The sequence below is a fragment of the Fulmarus glacialis genome, unplaced genomic scaffold, assembly GCF_000690835.1.
Source record: "Fulmarus glacialis isolate BGI_N327 unplaced genomic scaffold, ASM69083v1 scaffold26711, whole genome shotgun sequence".
In the NCBI taxonomy this organism is placed as follows: domain Eukaryota; kingdom Metazoa; phylum Chordata; class Aves; order Procellariiformes; family Procellariidae; genus Fulmarus; species Fulmarus glacialis.
In genome coordinates this window covers 16,328-38,857 of record NW_009191281.1, presented here as the reverse complement: position 1 = coordinate 38,857, position 22,530 = coordinate 16,328, and the positions used below count along the sequence as shown (strand labels likewise).

General features: G+C 36.2%; 1 protein-coding gene across 2 annotated transcripts; it reads left to right on the top strand.

Annotated features, from left to right (window-relative positions):
* The first annotated feature begins 5,459 nt into the window (after positions 1 to 5,459).
* On the top strand, positions 5,460 to 22,530 carry USP8 (ubiquitin specific peptidase 8). 2 transcript variants are annotated; one of them, XM_009586642.1, is made up of 19 exons: positions 5,460 to 5,563; positions 6,208 to 6,352; positions 6,848 to 6,933; positions 9,496 to 9,640; positions 10,269 to 10,326; positions 11,096 to 11,240; positions 11,521 to 11,683; positions 12,912 to 13,056; positions 13,265 to 13,485; positions 14,622 to 15,215; positions 16,512 to 16,601; positions 17,216 to 17,296; positions 17,698 to 17,960; positions 18,543 to 18,755; positions 19,294 to 19,504; positions 19,841 to 20,077; positions 20,605 to 20,747; positions 21,122 to 21,254; positions 21,490 to 22,530. In XM_009586642.1, exons 1-19 carry the CDS (start codon positions 5,460 to 5,462, stop codon positions 21,673 to 21,675), a joined length of 3,363 nt encoding a protein of 1,120 aa, XP_009584937.1. In that variant the 3' UTR covers positions 21,676 to 22,530. The 2 variants fall into 2 exon arrangements, with proteins under 2 accessions (XP_009584937.1, XP_009584936.1); XM_009586641.1 differs by having other exon boundaries at positions 11,081 to 11,240.

The window sequence follows — 22,530 nt, the reverse complement described above, 5'->3', positions numbered from 1 at the left end:
GGTGACGCGTGAGCGAGGTCGGATGAGGCCGCCCCGGAGCCCGAGAGCGGCCGGAGGAAGATGGCACGGGAGCAGCGCTTCCCAGAGTGCACTCCTCCGGCCGGAGCGGGCGAGGCGGCGAGCTGCGGGGTCCCGGGCCCGCACCCCAGCGCCGCTGGGTTTTTAACCGCCCAGTTAAAAACTTGGAGGAGTTTTCAGCCTCTCTGCCTCCCCGGCTTCTTATCACCTATACTGGTTGCGTACGCTTTGCAGATTTTCATTTATCTAAATAGGAAGTGAAGCTATTTGTATTCTCACTTAGACTGAATAACTTCACACTTCCTGTATGGGTCCCGGGCCCGCACCCCAGCGCCGCTGGGTTTTTAACCGCCCAGTTAAAAACTTGGAGGAGTTTTCAGCCTCTCTGCCTCCCCGGCTTCTTATCACCTATACTGGTTGCGTACGCTTTGCAGATTTTCATTTATCTAAATAGGAAGTGAAGCTATTTGTATTCTCACTTAGACTGAATAACTTCACACTTCCTGTATAGAATCCAACTTATTTTTTTAAGCATCTTAACTTTGTAGTGTCTTCCCTCCCCATCAGTATCAGTTAAACTGTTGGATGAGCAAACTGTCAGAAAGGATTTTCTCACTGCGTGAAAAGAGTGGTTCCCAAGCGTGGCGGCACAGGTAGTTTCAGCATGGTACGTGGCCAAAAACAGACCCGCAATGTGTTACTGCCATGATGACTGGTGGTACGCAGCAAGATGATGAAGGTTTGGGTACTCTGTGTGAGCATAATGGCCTTGCTATAAGAAGCCCCAATGTTTATAATAATCAGCCTATGCACATTAAGTTACAGGACCAAGGCCTGTAGTATTAACGGTACCAGAGCCTGAAAGAAAGCTGGAGGGCTCACAGAAATAAATATGCTGGTTGATTGTATAGTTCAGTCATGTTAAAACACTGTATCTTTAGAGTAATACTGATAATCTTAAAACCAATTCTTGTGTACAGAGTGCAGACAGTAAAACTTAATTCCAAGAGAACTGAGGAACTTAGTGCTTGTGAGAAACCTGTTTCTCATTTGCTCAAGTCTTGGAGACAAAAAATAAGTAGGTGAATAATACTTTCTTACATACCTGAATTAGTGATGCACAGTACTTAGCATGTCAATTTATTTCAGGCTGTGTTATGCTGCTTGCAATGTAACTGCTTCTGTGCGTTGTTCTTGCTATGGTCATTCCACTTAAAGCTTACTCATATCCTTACTAAAACAGGCATGATAATTAGATGTTGAAAAACCTGTTACCAACAGGTATGTTCCCCTGTCAGGGTAAAACTATCCATTCTGAGTATTTTAAATACCCATAAACATCCAAGCATGACTTCCCTTATATTTTTGGGACATTGGCCTGGTTTTCAGTACTCTTAAGTATGAAAAAGGAGACAGATAATATTTCAGCTGGCGGCAGAACAGATCCACAGTTTTGAGTTTCTTCTTAATTTTTTAAGAAAAAAGTTGACAAACATGGAATAGGTTGTTTCCTCTTCCTCACGGGGTTGACTAATAGTAGATTTAGCTATTACAGCTTCTTCAATCCCTTGTATTTATGGTTTTATGATCCAGTTCTCTCTTCTTGCTGGGAAAGAAGATATCTCTCTTCCTTAGAGATGTATGAAAGATCCACATATGTAATTGGAAGGGTTCATCAATGCCTCAGTGTTGCCATTGTATTGAAATAGTGATTATAAGTTTGGAGGGAAATGGAATGCTTGGCAAAAGTGAGTGTAATCTAGTCAATACAGCCTGGAGCAGAAAGGATAAAATGGATGTAATTCTGATAAGAAAGTGAAGTTCATTGCAGCTCCTCTAGTGGAAACAAATACGGACCTCGTACAGAACTTGCAGTAGCTGGTCTATCTCCATGTGTTTCACTGCTGTATGTTAACTACTCCTGAACATCTTTATTTGTGCAACTTATTTTGCTGGAGGAACCATTGAGACCAGGTCAGTTGGGAATCCATATCTGCAAAAATTTAGGTTCAAAATCAGCTGGTTATATTTATATATGAAGGAGTTGATTTGGATTCTGAAATCAGTGTCTTTCCAAAGCCAGTGGAAGGAAGAAATCCTCGTTGATTTGAGTATAAGGGAAAAATCAAGTTACAAGCACATCTTAAAATTTAGTAGAAGCTTAAGGAGTTTTAAAGATTCTTCTGAGCCAAGTATCTGAGCAGTCAACTGGCAACTAGTGGTCAGCCTGTAGGTTATAGTTAGGGGACTTTTGCTGCATAAAACTGAAAATGGTCATTATAGTTCCATAGTTAAAGGGCTGTATAGAAGAATGAAGTAGAAACTGCAACTGAAATCTCATCCTAACTTATTACATATGTAATTCTGTTAAAGAGACTGTTGGGAATTTGATTTTTTTTAATTTTTTTTTTTTTTTTTTTTTAGAAAATGTTATTCCTAATCCAGCCTTACTGATTTTATTGCAGCATATTGTATGAATTATGGTGCTGTGGGAGGTCAAAGAGTAGTACCTCATTCATCAGATACCGTGGTTGGTAGCTCATGTTTTGAAAAATGATACAGAAATTTCTTCAGATCAGGAAATAAAAGTTCAGTATTGAACTTGTCTGGCAATTTAAAGACCTGTAGTTATAACTTACTAACCATAGCAGAAAAACATGGAAAGCCAATTTTTGTTCTGGGCCAAAACTCAGATTTGGCATTTATCCACTGGTTCTACATTTGTATAGATGAGGTTCCAGAAGAACTGCCCGTATCAAGGTGTGTCAGCAACACTCGAGAATTTACTAGCATCTTTTGCCTTCCATTAAATGGTTCATCTTCCACATAATCTTGGTTTTTTTCCTCATATGCACACAGACACAGTAATGTTATATTCGTATCTTTTTCGGACGACATATTTAGTTACAATATTCTGTCAGAACACAACCAAATGCTGCCACTTAAGATTAAGAAAATACTGGTTACGTAACAGAGCAAACATTGAAGATATATTTGGAAAGGACTTAGCTTCAAAGAAAAAGTCTACAGTTCCAAGGGGAAAAAAAAAAAGCCAGGTAAAGACATGCTCTGAAGGTAGTATTACACACGCAATGCTAAAATCTTAATAAGAGTGAAGCCTTTCTTTGTAATTCTGTGAGGTTGTAAGAAGTATATCTTTGTTCTAGGCAAAAAAGCTTATAGATTGGAAAGGTCTGTTATTTTGGGTGTGTCTGTGTTTTGTTTCTACTGAATGCAATTCTTCTAATGAGTTTTCTGCCTTATTTTCAGCACCTAAATATCTCCCTGAAAATTAAAGTTGAACATAAGACACCTTATATGGGGAAGACAGTGTTTTAAGACAGGTGGGGTATGGGATGTATTATTAATTTTATATATTAAAATCAGTATTTGAGGACTTCATTACTTACTTCCTAGAATTATCTGAAAAATCAGTCTCCTAAGGAAGGATTTTTCACAAGTTTATCAACTTTGAAAAGTTGCTATGTAATGGGAAGATTAGCAAGTGCAGCATCTGTGTTTAAGCAGTAAGTTACCTAGCTGGATATTGTTTAGTCTGACCTTACCAGACCTTAAACCAAAGAATTATCATTAGACATGTATCTTACCTTATTTTTGCATTTATTTCCAACATGAACTTATCAAAGGTTTGGGTTAACTTAATGTCTTTATTTGATAACCGGTTCCTAGACCAAGAACACTCAACCTGGTGATACTTTATATGCAGTGATACTTCAAAGAATAACTATGTGCTAGGGGAAGGGATCACGTTCCCATCTCAGCTTCTCATTCTTGGCTGCACACGCTGACTGCTCTCCTTGCACAAGGTGTGTAGCCATTCTGCCTCTTTAGCAAGCTGAATTGACTCAGTAAGAGGTTGGACAAGTACCACGCCAGCATGAGAAGGAGGGAGGGAAATCAGGACCACCTCATTTGGTGGTCAGATCAATTCTGTTCTGTGAAACTTCACTCTGAGGTCACTGGCTGATGGTTTTTTGGTCACACTTGTTATGCTGATCACCACCTTGAGGGTGGAAGGGAAATGCCCTGCCTTCATCTCATTAAAGGCCATGTGGGTTTTCACTACTAGGAGATAATTTATTTGTTGGGATCATTTGAGCATCTTTCTTCTAATTAGTTCCTCTTAATTTCTTTGATATTGCTAGCGCCTTAATGTCTCGCTGCTTGAGAGGGAGCTCTGCCAACCTCCCCTGCCAACCCCAAGGGCTAAAATAGCTTACCATGTATTAAATTCAAAGATTTTTAGTTAGACTATCTATATGAGGCTTAATGGACTGCTCTATGCAGAATGTTAGATGAGATGATGTAATAATCACTTCTGGCCAAACTGCTTAACTATTTCATGGCTACCTGGAGAGCACTTCCAAATGAAAGCAGAAAGACAATGATACCTAGGAGTTTAAGACCTACAGTATGTCCAAGAAGTTTCAAGTCTACTTTAACAGTAGCAACCTTCCTTTTCTCAGCTTGTCTGTTACTGAGACATTAGAAGTCACATTTCCATGTGTCTAATGTGTATTTGCAGAGGTTTGTGCTAAGGTAGTGATAAAATAATTATCCATTACTAATTTCAGAGTACAGAGAAGTCAGCTAACTTTTCATAATATACTTACTGGTGTTATAGTTGAGTAAGTTTGCTGGATATGATGATATTGAACATTCTTAAGTCAGCATTTCTTTTCTTACTATTTTCTTACTCTTCTGTTAGCAACACATTGCTTACATTCTTGATAAAATTCCTAGAGTGGCTTCAAATAATTGTATCACTTTGGGAGGGTTAATTTATACTGTTAACTGTTCAGCCACTTTGCTTGCATCAGTAATACTTAGAATTGATACAAGAGGACCCTTATGGGATTGCAGTTTAAGCAGCTACATGATTCTTCTAACTTCTGGCAAAGAAGTATTCTTTGACTTCTGGAAATACTTTTTTCCTTTTATTCTTGTATTACAAATAATTGCCCAGAATAAGTGACAGATTTTTTCTTTTTGCTTTAAATATATGTATCTTTATGTCAGTAATTCTGTTTTAATAGCAGTAATATAGATTAATATCAAAGACGTAGGTGTATTGATAAATACTGATGCTATAGTATTATAATAACATTTTGCCAGATTGTAGTGGACCAGATCAGGTACTAGAGCTCCAACTCATTACCTACAATTAAATTACATTTATAATTTTTCATTATAGCTTAGTCTTTAACTATATAAGTTCTAGATTTTTTATACTAGTGCTAATTCACATAAAGTGAGATAGATTAGGTAATAACCCCATACAGGTAACTATAACTGTATTGAAAGTCATTGGAATGTAATTGGGCTCTCCCTACTTTTTCCCCCCACCCCCCAGGAAAATAGTGATAGAGGCTTCTAAGAAGCTGTACCATCCTAGAAGGGACATAAGTAACAACATTAACATGCCTGCTGTTGCATCTGTACCTAAGGAGCTGTATCTCTGTACTTCATTGAAAGATCTCAACAAGAAGACAGAAATAAAACCTGAAAAGACGAGTACAAAGAGGTATATATATTTTAATTTATTTTGGATTAATACTAGAAGTATTAGTGCTACTTTGCTGAGCAGGTTCCAGAAAACTATGTTGTGGATCTAAATTTCCTCAGTTATTTCTGTTAGATATAAAATCTTTGATGGTCTTATGTATAGATCTCTGAACTATCACATCAGGTGTGCTTGCTGCCTACATGACAGAGCATGATGACCATGAAGATTTCGTACTTTGAGAAAAGTCTACGTAAACACAAATTCTTAAAAATGATAAGAAGTTTAGCAAATGTGTGAATAGAAAATATTTCGCCTCTAGCATTTTTAGACAATCAACGATTTCATTTTGTTATACAATGAATTAGTTTTTCCTCAAAAAAATGTTATTTTTAGAAGGGAAAGTACTTTTTCCCATATCTCAGTATGCTATTTAATTATTAAAGATTCTAAATAAGGCTAGTAAATAAACTAGGAAAGAGAAATATTATTTGGAGGAACATGATTGTAATTCATATTTAATGAAAGCCTTATATTAAGATGGTAAAATCAAACTCTTAATATATGGGCAGAGGCTGTGAACACTTAAAATGGCATCTTGTAATGAAAAGGTGTTTGGAGACAAGTCAACAATCACGTGCTTTACTCCTCTTCTTTGATTTCAGTTATGTGCAGAGTGCCCTTAAGATTTTCAAGGCAGCGGAGGAAAGCAGATTGGACCGAGATGAAGAAAAAGCTTACATCCTATATATGAAATATGTGACTGTTTATAACTTTATTAAAAAGAGACCTGATTTTAAGCAGCAACAGGTATAAAAGTTTTCTGACTGACCTCTTCTGCATTGGTAGAAGTATTAGAAGTACAGAGAATTACACTACTGCGCATTCAAAAGGATTACACTGGTATTAAGTATACTGTCTCACTTACGATGATTTTTTTTCCTTTCCTATTTTTGGCAAGTCTATTGTTAATTGCTTTTACAGTTTGCTTTTAATACACATAAGGTATATAAATTGTCAGATCTATGAATATTTTTTCAGGGAAAGGTATTCCTGTCATCTTTCCCATTCAGACTTTTTTTGGTGCAGTTGCCTTGCCTAGCCTTTATTTATTAGTGCTGTAGAACAATTATATTTATAAACTCATGTTTGAGAGGAAAATATTTTGATTCAAAACAGTTGCTTTTTTTGGCATTAATATTATTATAATACCAATTCTCTGTACATTAGCAGCTCTTGATATGCACGGAAGTAGGCATTATTAAGCTGTACTATTAATATTTGGGGTGATGCTTGTAATTTTAGGATTATTTTCATTCAATTCTTGGACCTACAAATTTAAAAAAAGCTATTGAAGAAGCTGAAAGACTCTCAGACAGCCTTAAACTCAGGTACGTGAATACAGTTAATAGATAAGATATTGTTCATTATACCTGAAGCCTGTACGTGTGTAATTGCAGGTTTTCATGCTATTTAGTAGTAAGGGGTTGCACTTGAGTAGACCTTAGATTCCCGAAACTCTTGAGAGCTTAAATTGTTTATCCACAAAAGTCTGTTATTAGAGATAATTTTTATCATCACATACTCCAATAACTATGATTTGTTGATATTGTATCCTATTTTTGTTTAATGACTAATAAAAAGAAACCACAAGGTATAAACTATATATACACTAGAAATGATCAAGAGCCATTTCCTCCTTACCCTTTTCATCATAAGGTCGTCTGAAACCAAATATACTGACGAATGTTCCTAATATTTACATATGTTAAAAAGTCCTCCTAGTGTGGATTTAGTTTACAGTAGCAAAACACATTTTTGATTCTTTAGCTAGCTGCAACACCTTTTCTTTGCCTCTGCCGCATGCAGACATGTATATGGAAATGCACAGTTTTACCAGTATGTAACTGAGCTGATGCTAATGGACTTTTGGGTAGCTCATTTACAATTGTCAAGTTACATGTCTTTGTGCCATAAGCCACGAAATTGTGTCAGTAAGAAGTTGTAAGGTAGAATCTATCTTTAGGTGGTATTTAGTGCTGTGTGTCTTGCTTTCAGCCTTATCTGCTTCTTGCATTCTTAGGGACAATCTTTCTCGCCCTTTTTTTAGCTAGGCACATTTCCCGTCACATGCCCCCCTGCCCCCAGTATTATTGTGAAAGCACCCTTCAAAGCGCTTAATCCATAAAGTTAATTTAGGTGAACAAGGCAATAAAAGTGTAGTACACATATATGAAAAGAGACTTTCCAAAGATGTCTCATGATACTATGCATGAAACAATTTTTAGGTTTTCCTTATTTTTAGTTAAGAGTCTTACAATTCAACAGAGCTACAAATTCACTGTAACTGTTCACAGAGTAAACACTGATAGAATTATAGAAAACCAATTTATTTAGAGACATTATTTAGTAACTTGTGGCTTTTTATAAAAGGAACAGAGTTTTGAAAGTTGACACAATAACTTTCAACTACTCTGGGCAAAATGTATATATATTTAAAGGGAATACAAATGAAACGTGACAGAAGTGGTTTCAGGGAAATTATTTGTATAATTTCTTCTCCAGGCAGTAGGCCAGCAAATAGTTTAAGCGTTAATTGTTAACTAAAAGTGGAGCTGCTGAAACATCATCTGTATAGGAGCAGGAATACCTACATGAATGACCTACTATGTGCTTCAAAGGTGTAAATGGGAAATTGATGGGTAAATATTCCATATTGACTGAATTAAATTAAAATCTGAAGTATGCTTTAGTGCGGTTAACTCCAAATGAGAACAAAATGCTCTGTTCTAACTTACGATGTCTTTGCCAAATCAAGAAGCCTGTTTAAAAAATAAAATTACAGGCTTGCAGCCTCCTTCCTATTAGTGGAGTAGATTTTGAGGCAGAATTTGATTTAATGATCTAGTTTATTAACACAGTACTCTTGATATGAAATACAGCTGTATTGTTGTTGTCATTTTAATCCTGATTAGGCAATATCTGATTAAAATGAGCAATTACTAATACGGTTCAGTGTTCATGTTTCACTGCTTGGTTCACTCATCAAAATTGTTAGTTCAAAACATTCCGGGTTTTTTTATGGATCACTAGTAGCCCTTAAGCTTCTCAGTTATATTAAATATAATAGAATGCTATTTAACGGTGATGTAACTATACAAACCTGCAGTTGGTCACCTAAAAGCTGTAGTTTGCAGGCCACTGGTTTACAATATTGTGATTGTCCTTACAATGGCAAAAGTCTGGGAGGTTAATTTTGAAGTCTAAGGCTTTATGAAAAGGACAGCTGTATGCAAGACCTACGTCCACCAAAGCTCTCAAGTATACATGATTCTTGCATTGACTTCACTGTAGCCCCAGTGTTTGAAACAAACAGCAGGGACAGAGGTGAGGACATAACAGTATTACCAAGTCAGCTTACATCCTGAAGGTGACTGCCACCATATAGGTAGTTCTGATCTGACTTCTCAGAAAAAGGAAATTTAGATAGCTGAGCTAACTTACTCCTAACTGTTATTGTTAGCTCTGTTGCAAAAACAGATAAAATACCTAGGACGATTGTTATAATATATTGAAGTTTACCTTTAAGTCACCAATACTTACTCTTCCCTCTACAAAATGAAAGACCTATTACATTTAGTGACACCATAGCTAAGCATGACTCCAGGTTTAGAGACAAAAATTAGTTAGCCTTAAGAGCAGTGGCTATGAAATACGACCTAAAAGCGGATTTAAGAATAAGAAAACTAACCCAAGAGTGGGAGAAACAATATCATGCAGCCATGGAGGAAAATGGGGTTTGTTGGAAATACAAAGATTGACAATACTTTAACTTTTTTTCAATGCTTTTTCCTCTTGAAGTCTTGATGATTCTGATGTTAATGATCCAAGGCTAGCCAATAATGCAATATTGAAGAAAAAAAAAGGCGCTTTTTTTTTCTTTTCTTTAATAGATATGAGGAAGCTGAAGTTCGGAAAAAACTTGAAGAGAGGGACAGACAAGAGCTGCAGAAAAAGCAAGAACCAAAAGATGATGGAAAGAGTTCAGCCAAAAACTCCTCAGAAAGTGCTGTGGATTCCAAAGGAAAAAGCCAAAGGGTAGCTGAAGATGTTTACAAACTCTCTAATTCAGTCTAAATGTATAGTTTTAATCTAGCATTTGATCTCTACTAGTAGGTATTTCTAGTTCACAATCATGTTTTTTAAAGTTAGTTTACACTCCCCATAACCCTTTTTTGACATTTCTTTGGAAGATTTTGAGTCCTACTAACCTCCAAGTCTTGCATAAGATAGACTAGGTTTTTTGTAAAGTCAAATTCTATTTTATAATAGAACTAGCCAGTTTAAGAAACCCAAGGTAATGGTAATAAGCTGATGTTATGGATTACATGTCTCCTCTTTAGGAGAGAGCTGACTTTTCAGCCATAGTGTGGAAAGAAACTCGTTTCTCTGCAAATACTTTACAAATTTCATCTAGCAGATGATGCTGTCCTAGGTTGTATTGCCTTTTTAACTGGTTTCTGTCTAGGTAGGGCAGCAACCTTGGTATCTTTTTAGTACATCTGTCAACACATCTTTAGAAGCAGCTTCCTTTTTCTAGGTTTCTTCCTGTGGCTTCCAGTCTGACTAATTTCCTTCAAGCTCTACAAGAGTCAGTGTCTGTTGGCCACTTTTGTTCTGAGTATTAGATATTAAACTAACTTTTTTTTCCCCCCTTACAACACAGATTAATGGTGAGAGGAAGCATTCACTGGAAAGAAAGGATCAGTCTGACAGTCTGAGTGGTAAGAGATGCAATGTTCACACAGATGTGAAAAAGGTCTCCAGGTCTCCAAATATCTACGTACCTATCACTTAAGCAATTGCAGTCATTTTAAGGAGTTATTTAACAGTCAGGTATTTTGATGAAATTCTAGTATCCTGCATTTCAGTAACAGTGACTTAGTAATTAATTAAGCTCTGTATTGCAGCCTTCATCACTTCTCTTGAACTTAGAGCTTAGAAAGCTGTACTTAGTTTTTCAACACTTCAATAACTAAAGCTGAACTAGCCCTAGAGTAGTCAAAGTAGCAAGAAAAATGTCTCCTCAACTGATAAGAAAATGCCTAGGCAAGGCTGAAATGTGTCAGCTTTCTCAGTTAAATAAGAAATTTTTCCTTTCCCCTCCCAACCTTCTGGTTTTTGTTCCTGTAATAAATATGTAATAAATATGTGAAAATGTTCTGTAGAGTTCTTAAGAGGAACATCTGCAGTATGTAGTTTATAAATGCTTGCCTATATAGCTTGATTTAAATGAGACTACAAAAAGTTAAAACTAGTTTATCATTGAAGTGTTGAGTATTGTCTAATTCAGCAGATCAGGTGCTAATCACTACAGTAGTAGGAACGAAAGGGCCAATATGCTTATTTTACAGTGTCTCACCTTCGTGACTTTGTGGGACTTTTCTGTTCTGTTTCATCTGTTTGCAGTCTTGATTGCACCAGTAAGATGTGGTCATAGCTATCTCCATTTATAATGTAGCTTTTTGCATCTAATAGCTTCTGTATTTCAAGGAGCGGTCACAGCTGAGAAACTGTTTGCAATGATGTCGGACAAAAATATTGAATTGATTATAATGGATGCTCGAAGATTGAAGGATTATCAGGAATCCTGTATTCCAAGATCTATCAGTGTCCCAGAGGAAGCTATCAGTCCTGGGTATGAAATAGTATTAAATGATAGTGAAATACTAAATTTTATAAATTTATAAATTGACTGAAAAAAAGATTATATGCTTTTAAAGTTTGTACAATTAGTTTCGGAGTCCCTGATATATACAAGTGGGTGAGACATCTGGACAGCTCTGTTCTTGTATGTACTGACTTCAAGCCAGAGTGTATTTATTTTATCCAAGCACATAAACGTAATATGGATTATATATTGTTGGACAAAATGTTACTTGTACATTTGTCTTTAAATGCATGTCAATACATTTCAGAGTTACTGCAAATTGGATTGAAGCTAGACTCCCAGAGGATTCTAGAGAACCATGGAAGAGGAGAGGACACTTTGATTATGTTATACTGCTAGACTGGTCTAGTTCTGTTGAAGACTTAAAGCTAGGAACAACTCTTCAGAGCCTGAAAGATGCGCTTTTTAAGGTTGGCAAGTTTTATGTTTTATATTAATTCATCTCAATAAGTAAGAAGGTCTTAAAGCACCTATAATTACAAAGTATATGGAAGACTTAATGACACCTTAGGCAAACGTCTTGGTTCGGTTTTCAGAGACTGCTTATTTTGATAGAATTGTAGTCTGAAGATTCACATTCCCATGCTCGTGCTCTAGTAGAGGACAGTACAATTTATTAAATAGGTAAACACAGAATGATACAATTCCCCTCCTCAACAACTAGCTCATAAACTTAAGAGTTCTTGGCTGACAGAGTTATTTGGGAAAGTACTTAGTACTGTTTGCCAGAAACATTGTCACCCTCTGTCCTGTTATTAGCAACTGTAATTCCTTATTCATGGGAACTGGCTGGCCACCCGCATAGGCAGGCCAAAGAAGGCTAGCTGCTTTGCAGTCCTATCAACCAGGCACTTTCCAGAGTGAAGGAGTTTTGTTGAAGGAGATGCCAGGAATATTTTGAGCATGGTTAACTTTTGTGCATTATTGAAAATAACTGTTAGACAAACATGAATTTAAATGTGAGCTTCATCAGTGCAAGGAGCTTATGGACTCAGAATTAAGCAGATGCTCAACATTTTCAAGTCAGAACTTTGGCTACGGCTGTGTTGTCCGTTGTGAAAGACTGCAAATCTTTCTGTTACCTAGGCATTCAAGACTGGGGTTCAGAGAGAGTTCAGGCTGTTCTCCCTGTTTATTGCTTTACAGAATATTCTCTAAACCTCTGTGCTTTGTTCATGTTCTAATACTGAGGACCTCAGGAGGAGGCCAGTCTGGAGCCTGAACCCTCAAGGGTTTTTTAGAAAGTTAACGTTATGCTTTCTAAAGCCAATGCCCCTAATCACTCAGTAAACTTATCAGATAAGAAACTGAAGCAAATATTATAATAAAAATATTTTTCTGCCTGGAGGATCTTTACCTGTAGTAGTAGTAGTAAGTGGTTCTTTCTGTATTGGAAATATTAAGACCCTGTTGTAGGTAGAGCCCTCAACCTCACTGTGTTGGGCATTCTCCAAACACAAAGAGGATCCCTGTTCCCCAAAGGGTTTTTGCATCCTGTTTAATTCTTTCTTAAAAATCTCAGAAATAACCTGTCTCTTAATGTAAAGACTAGACACAGAAATTTCAACAACACTGTTAAGATGCAAAAGCTTCTTTTCTATTTTTAATTCATTTAATTTCAAACTTTTTTTCTTATAGTGGGAAAGCAAAACTATACTGCAGAATGAACCTTTAGTTCTAGAAGGAGGTTATGAAAACTGGCTCCTTTGTTTTCCCCAGTACACAACAAATGCTAAAGTAACTCCACCCCAGCATAGCAGGAGTGAAGCAGTGACTGTTTCTTGTAAGTATAAAGGATGACTTCCCCCCCTCCTCCCCAAGTGTTTATAATTACTGGATGTATCTTTAATTCATTCAAATATGTTTGGGATAGCCTTGTGGTGGGGTAGATCTCATATCTAAATTTTGGAGTCTGGTGGAACGTGGGGATCATTTTGCTTTAGTGTTTTTAAGAGCTCTCTCATGCTTCCCTCCTCTCTCCCCTCCTAAAGTGGATTTTACATATCCATCTCTGGAAGAGCCAGCTCCTGTTCCACCTGTTGTTGCTGTAAAGCCATCTCCAACAGAAGTGATTGAAAATGAAGAAACAGGAGATAATTTGGAAGAAAGACTAAAATCACTTAACAGACCAAACGTACAGGATGCTGCTGTTCCAAAATCTGACAGTTTGTTTGTAGTTAATCCAGTATCAATTACAAGAAGTATCCCTGAGGTAAGCTGTGTTTCTTTTTTTCAGAGTTAGTATATGGTTAATCTGCTAGAGACCCATCACATGCAGAAGCCTAAATCCACAAAGAAACGCACTCAGTATTTGTTTAAGGCTTTTATGCAAGTATATTGGTACAGAGACTATTGGTGGTCTGTGAAGCCATTGTAACTAATTTACAGAACTTCATGAAACTGAATATACTTAACATAATTACAGAACTTTTCATGAATATTTTGATATGAGCACCTGAGAAACTGAAGGTTAGCAATTGATCATTAATTCAGAAAGTCTGTAAGCAAACTTCTCTACTCAAAACATACATGTGATGAAATATAGGGAGGGCAATTAGGCCATGGCTTACCTTGGCTATTCCAAAGGTCTGCTTTCCAGCAACTGTATCCTCCTTCAAATAAGAAAACATTTAGGTGGCTTGTCACTTCTGGTCCAGAGTGAGAGTATAGGGATTTGTTTCTTCCTTTCATAGGGATAAAACTTTCTAAAGACACCTTTGTAGAGTCCTTGCACTAAAATAACATTTTCCTTAGGAGACAAGGCTAAAGTCAAACTCTTCACTTTCATCCTTCTAGATACTGCTTTTAATACAGATTTCAGCCAAGGGACCCTAAACTGTAAAAAAGACCTTATTTCTGTTCTTCCCTGAACTAGACTAGCTTTTATTTCTTCAGAACTTCTACTTCAGCATCAAAACCAACTTGCTCTTCTAGGTCTGAGCATAAGCCATTCTTAAATACCTCTTCCCATCAAGCAGATCTGCCTTAATCACATGCTCTGTCACATGATTGAGAGCGCCAAGCCCAGGTTAGGCTGCCTGATTGCCCCAAAATGTTCACCTGTGAAAGCTTGAAAATAAAGAGTTGTAGTAATCGGCACTTAATGCTGTCCTTATGGTTCTGTAGGGCTTGTTGATTCTTATCTCACATCTGGAAGTTAAGTGAATACCTACTTTACTAACAAGCAATTTGAATTACCAGATTTAATGAAATTGAAAGTTCACTATCTCTCTGGCAGAAGTCAACTTTATATCATCTTTATTCTCTTATAAATCTCATTTAGAAAAAGCTTAGCTAACAGAGCAGTAACAGCTGTAGTGAATTGTTGTTCTACACTTTTTGTTACAGGTTGATCGTACTAAAAAGCCTTCACTAAAAATCCCTGATGATAACAGACCAAAATCTGAAAGTACAGTCAGTGACAGCCAGCCTGTTGAGAATGGACGAATAGTTCCAGACCGGTCCACAAAGCCATTACGTGATGCAGAGGGCTTTCTGACAGAAGAGGAAAAAAGTCGTGTACATGCAGAAACTGCTGCTCTGTTAGAGAAAAATAAACGAGAAAAAGAACTTCGTGAGAGGCAACAAGAAGAACAGAAAGAGAGGCTCAAAAGAGAAAAAGAACAAGAACAAAAAGCAAAAGAACAACAGAAAGAAAAGGAACACAAAGAAAAGCTACAGCAATCTAAAGAGGACAGAGAACAGAAGGACAGGGGTGAACAAATAAAAAGAGAACAGGAGGAAAAGGAACAAGAAAGAGCACGCAAAGAAGCAATAGAAGCAAAAAAGCAAAATAAAAATGAACTAGAAAGCATTGGTGCAAAAAGGATTGAGATTGACAAAATATCTATGGAAGAAAGAGAAAAGGGAACTCGAACACCAGAAATGCAGAGACGGGCACTGGGTGATGCATCTCAGACTTTTGTGACTGTTTCAGGCAAGGTTAGTGAAAAAGAGAAAATGATCACCAAATGTGGAGTAATTATTCAGGGTGATTTGGGAGTGCATACTCTAGTATCAATCTAGAAATTTTAAATACATCATTGGATTTTCATTTAGGCCATTTTTACATAAATGTGGATGAGAAGGTTAAAACCAAGACACAAATAGTTAGGTTTGGTTTTTTTTTTGCAAGACAGCCTCGATTCTTGCTTGTAGGTGGGCAGATGGAAATCCCCATAGGATAATAAAACTTCCCACTGACATGGAGCTAGAAGGGATGGTTCATAGGCTGCAATCCTCTGTTTCAAAAATAGAGGCATGGTGACATTTTATCTCTTGTACCAGCCCAGTACTGTATATTATACTGTTGTAACACATGCTAGGGACAGAATTATATTATCATAACAAACTCTCTAGTGCCCCTAGCTGCATAAACACTAATATAACAGGATTTTGTTGACTGCATAGGAAACAAAGCAATACTGTAACCTAGTATTTTTGCTGAGAACAGTCCAGTTCCCACTCTTTGGGGGACAAGGCGGGTCACAGTTCCTTCTTTCCTCAGATTCTTGAAAAAAATTGCAAAATTTCTGAGAGTGTAAAAATCATCTGATCATGAAACAGGAGCCATTTGTGAAGCTGAGTTAATAACGGAACAGATGTCTTTAAAACCATTTCTCAAGAACATGCATGAGGATATTTTTCTCTCCCTTTGCAACTGCAGTTGTTATTTGACCAAAATTTGACGTTTGTGTAATGCAGATGCACAAGGAAGCCAAAGTAAATCTTCCTGGGCAACCTTAGCACAGTCATTCTTGAGCTTTTGTTTGACTGACAGAGCAACTTCACATAATCCCAAAATGACTGCCCATGATAAAATCCATAATGTTGGCTTCACAGTTTGCCTTTTTCATGGAGAGGCTTTTTAACAGTGAGAAGTAAAAGGGAGAAAAAGTCTTTTATTTAAAACAAATTGTAAACCCCACTGCTTTTAGGGGGGCAAAGTAGTGTAGATGGAACTTCTGCACTTTATTTCTGAGCTCTTGAAACTACATAACAGAATGTCTTATGTAATACAACATTCCGCTACAAAGGCTGTTCCAGTGAATTCCTATAGTACAGACTAGGAAGAATAAACATGGTGTTGGTACCTGCTGTAACCACTTCTTTGTGGCACGTGCATTTAAGAACCAAAAAAGAAAATATAACTCTGCTTTTTCCCTATTTTGCTTTATCAGCATTCTTTACTGACATTCCAGATGAAAATTGAAAGCCTTCTCTCAAAATCTTTTACAGCAAACTGGGGTTAAAGGACAACCAGACAGTGGAGCTCAAAAGCCAGGACCCATTAGAGAGGATTCTGAACAAGATACTGAAAGACTTAAAGTAAATACAATGTGTTGTATGTAGCCAAAACGAATCAAGCGCAGATGCTTTATGATTATTACATTATGTTAAATTTCCACCTCATTTCAATTTTTAAAGTCATCATCTTAAGAAAAGACTATGCCATGTTTACAGCTGTTTGTTTGCTTTTTTCATTTGTCATACTCATCTGAAAAAAATACTTGAAGCTTTCACTAGAAATCTTCATTGTTTCTGATGGCACTAACAAGCATTCCACACTTGTTCATCATCTCACGCATACTCCTTTGCACAGCGCTTTGAAAGGGAGAAAAGATCATCCATATGTGTTTAACAGAAGCACATATTCCTAATAAAGTAGCTTCTTTAGGGAAAAAATTGAGTATTCAGACTTTTGTGAGACTGAATTGTCCTTTTTTTCTGGAGCATGTCAACAAATGGGTTTTGTTTACATTGAGTGATACAAAATAGTAGTACTATATTACCATTACAATAAATTGTATTTCCGGCTATAATCAAAGATTTCTTATTGAACTGTTTTGCATTAAATCATGTAACTATATAGGGAAAGTCACAGCAGCTTGCTGCTCTGCATAAATAACTATATGTACCTTAAATTTCCATTTATTTATTAGTCTCAGCGGGAGCCATTAATGAGAGCACGAAGTGAAGAAATGGGAAGGATAATACCAGGACTGCCTGCAGGTTGGGCAAAGGTAACTTTCTATTCTGATCTTACAACCAAGTTGCCTTGTGCAGTTTTGTAATGCATTTCAATTGTGTCTTATTTCTAAGTAAGTTAGATAATTTGATTATTTCCCCCCCCTCCCCTTCAACTTCCACACAGTTATTTTCTGAATTTTAACGTTATTTGTAGTGAAACTAGGAGAGCTCATCTGCTGTTTCTGGTAGTAAGCAGTTGCTGTTTAATATGCATTTATGGTGAAAGTAGTGCCTTCCAGTAAATTTAATCCATTAGGTATTGAGGCCAATCATAACTGTTAATGCCTCAATGTTTGAAAAACTCATGCACTGTTCTTACAGTAGTTTAAAAATAGGTAAGTAAGTTAATGATAGATTTTTACTTGATTTTGAAACAATTTTTTTTTTCCCCAAGTTTCTGGATCCAATCACTGGAACCTTTCGTTACTATCACTCGCCAACAAATACTGTTCATATGTATCCACCAGAAATGGCTCCTTCATCCACTCCTCCATCAACCCCTCCAACTCATAAACCCAAGCCACAGGTGACTGTTGAACGAGAAAGAGAACACTCCAAACTGAAGCGCTCCTACTCTTCCCCAGATATAACCCAAGCCATTCAGGAGGAAGAGAAGAAAAGAATTCCTGTAACTCCTGCAGTCAATCGTGACAATAAGTATGTTCGATAAGTTATACCACAACTCATGCAATATGATAGCTTATAGGACTTTCTTTGTGTTTAACCAACTGAAATTCATTAATATTTTCTAAGTAGGTTTGAAAGGATGCAAAAGTGATAGACTTACATTTCATTGCTAAAACTTCAATGTATAGGGCAGTTATCTTTTGAGAATTAATGTAATTGTTATGTATTAACATGGATTTCAGAGGTCACCGTGTAATTGGACAATAGATGCTTTGTAAGTGGTGATATTTGTGTTAACATATTAAATGCCTGTCTTCTGACAGCTTGTGAAATGCAGAGTTTTCAGTTTTTAAACTGAGTTAAACCAACAGCTAGTTCTTCATCTGTGAATTTAAAAAACCAAACAAACAAACAACTGATGGAGCCTGTAACTCAGCCTCATTATAGGCCAGTGTATATTGCATTGACTGGTCTTGAATACCTTAAATGATGGCATCTGGTGACGTCTTGTGCCAGGATATTTCATTCTCTGTGAGGGAGGGCAGTTCTGTTGGCTTATGTGCACAGCCTTGTCAAGTCTGAGACTCTTAAAAAATAATTTCTTCCTTACAGACCAGTCTGTTACACTAAAGCAGAAATTTCAAGACTCTCTGCATCACAAATTCGGAATCTTAATCCTGTGTTTGGGGGATCGGGACCAGCTCTTACAGGACTTCGTAATCTAGGGAACACTTGCTATATGAATTCCATATTACAGTGTCTGTGCAACGCTCCTCATCTGGCTGATTATTTTAACAGAAACTTGTATCAAGATGATATTAACAGGTAACAATCTCATATTCTCATCCTTTAATTTATAATTGAAGGAAAAAAATCTGCCTTTACAATTGTTAATTGAAAACAATCTCTTAGTGGGGTTAAGGTGGGGTTTTGTTTGTGTTTTTTAAGTAGGAGACAAATGCTAACTTCTAAGTGTCTTGACATTTTTAAAATTCATGTGTGTGACAAAATAGGTTTTACTGGATAGTCTTAATTAAATTGTCTTAATTAAATTGTGCTTATCACATTCATAAATATAAGTGTACTAGAGTCTCCTAGAACCAAACAGAATATTTAAATAGCATTTTACAAAACAAGCTGGAAACAGCTGTACCTTCCATCAGCCCAGCCTTGAATATGGAACAAATTACAGTGCCAAAGTAGACAAAAATTTTAACTCAAGTCGAACAGCCAGTTTTTCTTGGTCTAAAGAAATTACTTTGAAATTGGGATAACATCTTCAATTAATAACTTTTTTTTTTAATATTATTGTTATTTGAATGGCTCACTTTTTTTTTTTTTTTTGGTCTGTTTAATTGTATAGGTCAAATTTCCTGGGGCATAAAGGTGAAGTTGCTGAAGAGTTTGGTGTAATAATGAAAGCTTTATGGACAGGACAGTATAAATGTATCAGTCCAAAAGACTTTAAAATTACAATTGGGAAGATTAACAACCAATTTGCAGGATATAGCCAACAGGACTCCCAAGAATTGCTTCTCTTTCTAATGGATGGCTTGCATGAAGACCTAAATAAAGTAAGCAATACACTTGTAACAAATTATACCTCTGTCAGATGATCAAGAGAAATAAATTTTAAAAAGACGCTCTTATTTCATAAGAAGATTATGTTACTGGAACCTTGTATAGAAGGAAATGCTAGTATTCAGAATTAAAGTAGGAATTTATTTTGAAACAGTGTAAAGTACTGAAGGGAGTAATGGAAGAAGCCTAACTAGATAAGAAATGGATGGCTACACTGACATGTTTAAATATTCTTGCAAATATTCAATAGTATGCTTGCCTATAGATGAGACTTTGTATTTTTATATATGTTAATATATAGCTATGGTATTTAAACTTCTGTTATCCAGGCTGACAACAGGAAAAGATACAAGGAAGAAAACAACGATCATCTTGATGACTTCAGAGCAGCAGAACTAGCCTGGCACAAACACAAACAGCTCAATGAATCCATTATTGTGGCGCTCTTTCAAGGCCAGTTCAAATCTACAGTGCAGTGTCTTACATGTCACAAGAAGTCCCGGACCTTTGAGGCTTTCATGTATTTGTCGTTACCGCTTGCATCCACTAGTAAATGTACGCTGCAGGTACGCTGGCACTAGAGAAAAACCGTTCTTGAAGTAAAAACATTTCTCTGTGACTTCATTATGATGTTGCTTCTGCTCAGCCTCTTGCTGAAGCGGTTGGTCAGTATTTCAGCTTAATTTACACTAACGTGAAACACGAACAGATCTGAATCGTCACTATTTTTTAATTCTTCTAAAGTTTAAAAAAATAGGTCATTCCTTAAGAGTTTCAAAATACAAGCAGGATGGAAATATTTAAGCCGCAGTAGCAGAAAAGACATGTATAGTATTTGTTTTTGTAGGCCATAGTATCAATATTTTGTTTTTAAACAAAATATTGTAGGTGTATTTTGAAGGACTTGCAGCTAATTAATATACACAGTAAAAATTACTTCCACACACAGGGACTTAACTCACTTTTCCTCATCTTTGTGAAACATAGCACGCAGATAATTGATGCAGGTTAATAACCAAATAGGAAACAAACACTTTTACTACGCTTTCATAAACACCGGCCCTGCACAATCTGTGTTTGTATTTTGTTTTAGGAATGCCTTAGGTTGTTCTCCAAAGAGGAAAAGCTCACTGATAACAATAGATTTTACTGTAGCCATTGCAAAACTCGGAGGGATTCTTTGAAAAAAATAGAAATTTGGAAATTACCACCTGTTCTTCTTGTGCACTTGAAACGGTAAGAGAAACTGTGATCAGTGAAAATTAATTAGGATGAAGTGACCAGGCTTTGATGGAGATTAATTGTTCCAGTGCAATAGCTAACCATTTTTAATTAGAGAAAGTTCCGGATGTATTTCTAGTTGTAATGTTGCAAGAATTTTATTTTCATCTGATGCCTCTTTTATTAGGCTGTAGTTCATGAAGCACTTTTACAAGTATTCTCTTTTCATTTATGCTAAGAAACATATGTGCAAGCATTAACAGAATTGGGCATCAAATGCTTTAGTTGAGATCATGTCCTGGTTAAAAACAGGGAAAACAAACATGCTTAATATTCTTAAATAGCTTGTGACAACCTTTAACTTTTAATGATGCTTTTTAATTCTCTAGATTTTCCTATGATGGAAGATGGAAGCAAAAGCTTCAAACTTCTGTAGATTTCCCATTGGAAACTCTTGACCTTTCACAGTATGTTATTGGTCCAAAGAATAACTTGAAGAGATACAATCTGTTTTCAGTATCAGTAAGTAACCGTGTCACATTTCAAAAGTTCAGATTTTTTTTCGGTGCCAAGACTTGGGTTAGCCTGAGTGATTCATCTAGGTTTCCAGGCTGCCTACCTGGTTGCAGATTAAGTTGTATTCTAAAAAGAATGATTGATATTTAGTAAAAATCTCACATTTTAGTTTATTTCCCTAACCAGGGAAGAAGTGGCAGCTTTCGAGGCCATTAATTCTTCTCTTTTCTTACATTTACAGAATCATTATGGCGGGTTGGATGGAGGGCACTATACAGCCTACTGCAAAAATGCTTCAAAACAACGCTGGTTTAAGTTTGACGACCATGAAGTATCTGAGATCTCAGCATCGTCTGTGAAATCCTCAGCTGCATATATTCTCTTTTACACTTCTTATGAACAGCGAGCAGTGGATATGGCCACATAAAGTAGTGTGGGTTAAGAAAACTGGTTTTCTTTTTATAAGAGCAAAGTAGGTATGGGAATGCATATAAATATGCAAAACTATGACAAACATAGTCACTTACAGATACGGGGATGGTTGCAGCAGCTTTTCTGCAAGCAAGCTCTTTCTGGTCAGTACTAGTGCTTAAAAATCAGAAGACTTTAATAATGCTTATGGTAATACTGCCATCTGTGAAACCATTTACAAAGCATACTTGCATTACCATTTATTTAAAAAACAACTATATTTTTAGTCTGCTCCAAAATTAAATTCTAGCTTAGTCATTTGAAATCTATTAACAAGTAGTTTAAAATGTCTTAAAATCCCAAGGCATATCTTGATTTTTATTTTTTTCTTTCACTGTTATGGCCTTTTCACATTTCTAACCTTAAGCTTGATTCTACTGTGAATACTCTAGAATGATGTAAACAGTTAGGAATGTAAGTGTACATATTGATTGCATACTTGCACATCAGAACTATGTATATAATAAAATGTTGTCCTTTTTGTGAGAATCTCTAAAACTCAGAGGATTGTGTTTATTTGCCAGCTCTAATTAATTGCAACACTACTTAATAAAAAAGCAGAGCTGTTTTTTTTTTTCTGTTAGCTTTTGTCAATATTTGTGCACTTCAGAGTTATTCTAAACAGACAAGATTTTCCTTTTTAATTTTTTAATATAAATTTTCATGTACACATGCATTAAAAACCTTAATGAAGAAATGATTTAAAAATATATCCTGTTAAATGTATGTTTGGTTTGGTGTTTTCATTCTCGACTAGTTGTGTAATGGTCAGGATTTTACATAATGACAATCTGAATCATATTCACACAGT